At 38.4% G+C, this 1,285-nt stretch overlaps 1 protein-coding gene across 2 annotated transcripts in view; it reads right to left on the reverse strand.

Annotated features, from left to right (window-relative positions):
• Ermp1 (endoplasmic reticulum metallopeptidase 1) overlaps positions 1–1,285 on the reverse strand; it is a 33,392-nt gene that overhangs the window by 9,631 nt on the left and 22,476 nt on the right. For both annotated transcript variants that reach the window (XM_005352122.3, XM_013348089.2), the window contains exon 11: positions 954–1,106. In XM_005352122.3, coding sequence (XP_005352179.1) covers positions 954–1,106 — 153 coding nt within the window. The remainder of the gene's footprint in view (positions 1–953; positions 1,107–1,285) is intronic.

Raw genomic sequence — 1,285 nt, forward strand, 5'->3', positions numbered from 1 at the left:
AAAAAAAAAAAAATGTAGGGGCTGGAGAGATGGCTCAAAGGTTAAGAGCACTGACTGCTCTTCCAGAGGTCCTGAGTTCGGTTCCCAGCAACCACATGGTGGCTCACAACTATCTGTAATGAGATCTGGTGCCCTCTTCTGGCCTACAGGCATACATGCAGACAGAACACTGTATACATAATAAATAAAATTTAAAAATAAAAAATAAAATAAAAATGTAGCTTTTCCTAAATACTACTGCCATAGTTGGAACAACTGGCATGCCACTGAAGCCCACACTGGACTGCCTTAAAAGCTGTTATATAAAACATCACAGTCCTTTAAGACTACAGCCAAGGGCTATTAGGATTCCTTTCAAAATCTCTCAAGTTGAAATATTTTAATTTTTCGGACCTTGAATAATTAATTACCTAAATTATGACTCAGTGTGACCACTCTACAACCTCTACCTAACAAAAAGGGAGACGAAGCTCTGGCTATACAGTAGCACTTAAGAGGTTTTGGAAAAAGACCCGAAATCCAAAGAAAGCCCTAAACTTCATTTTAATAACTCCTTTTAGGTTGTTTTCATCACATACGACTTTAAATGTTCCTAAGCCTCAATTTTACTAGCAATTTTCAATGTCTATTTTATTTTGTTAGTAATAGTTTAAGACTTTTAGTCAGCCAACAGATATCTGTGCAATTTGTATTTTTAAATGCTCATGATTTCCAGCTTATATAATGCATATGTTATATATACATACAAACATACGTGTGTGCGCGCACACATCACGGAAAGAGAGTCTAGCTAATAAGAATGCCCACCGATAGTCAGTGTTCTTTGTTGTCTTATACACAAAGAAATCTAAACCAACTAAACTATGTCAGCAGCAGGAAAGCCAATTTCCTGTTCACTAGTGAAGCTCAAAACACAGGCAGCAAGTTTCCCCTCCTGACCTCACTGCCCTTACCTGAAGGAACACTCTCTTCGGCTTTGGATTCGCAGGACTGGAGCTGTACGGAAAAAAGGCTCCACTGCAGACGAGGAGGAACGAGATGGCACACACCAGAGTTAGAGTCAGCATGGTTGTCTTTGTGCTTTTCACAAGGTAAATGAACTTAATCTAAACACAATCACAAAGACAGAAAAATTATAAATTCATACCATTGGTAGAGAAGTGTTTTAAATGACCTTTTTTAGTGGGTACTGTTTACTGTTGCAAGGAGCCTGGGTAATGTACTATGACACACAGTAAAAAAAAAAAAAAAAAAAAAAGGGCGGTGGTGGCGTCCTTCCTGGGCA

Source organism: Microtus ochrogaster, chromosome 8 (assembly GCF_000317375.1).
Source record: "Microtus ochrogaster isolate Prairie Vole_2 chromosome 8, MicOch1.0, whole genome shotgun sequence".
Taxonomy (NCBI): Eukaryota; Metazoa; Chordata; class Mammalia; order Rodentia; family Cricetidae; genus Microtus; species Microtus ochrogaster.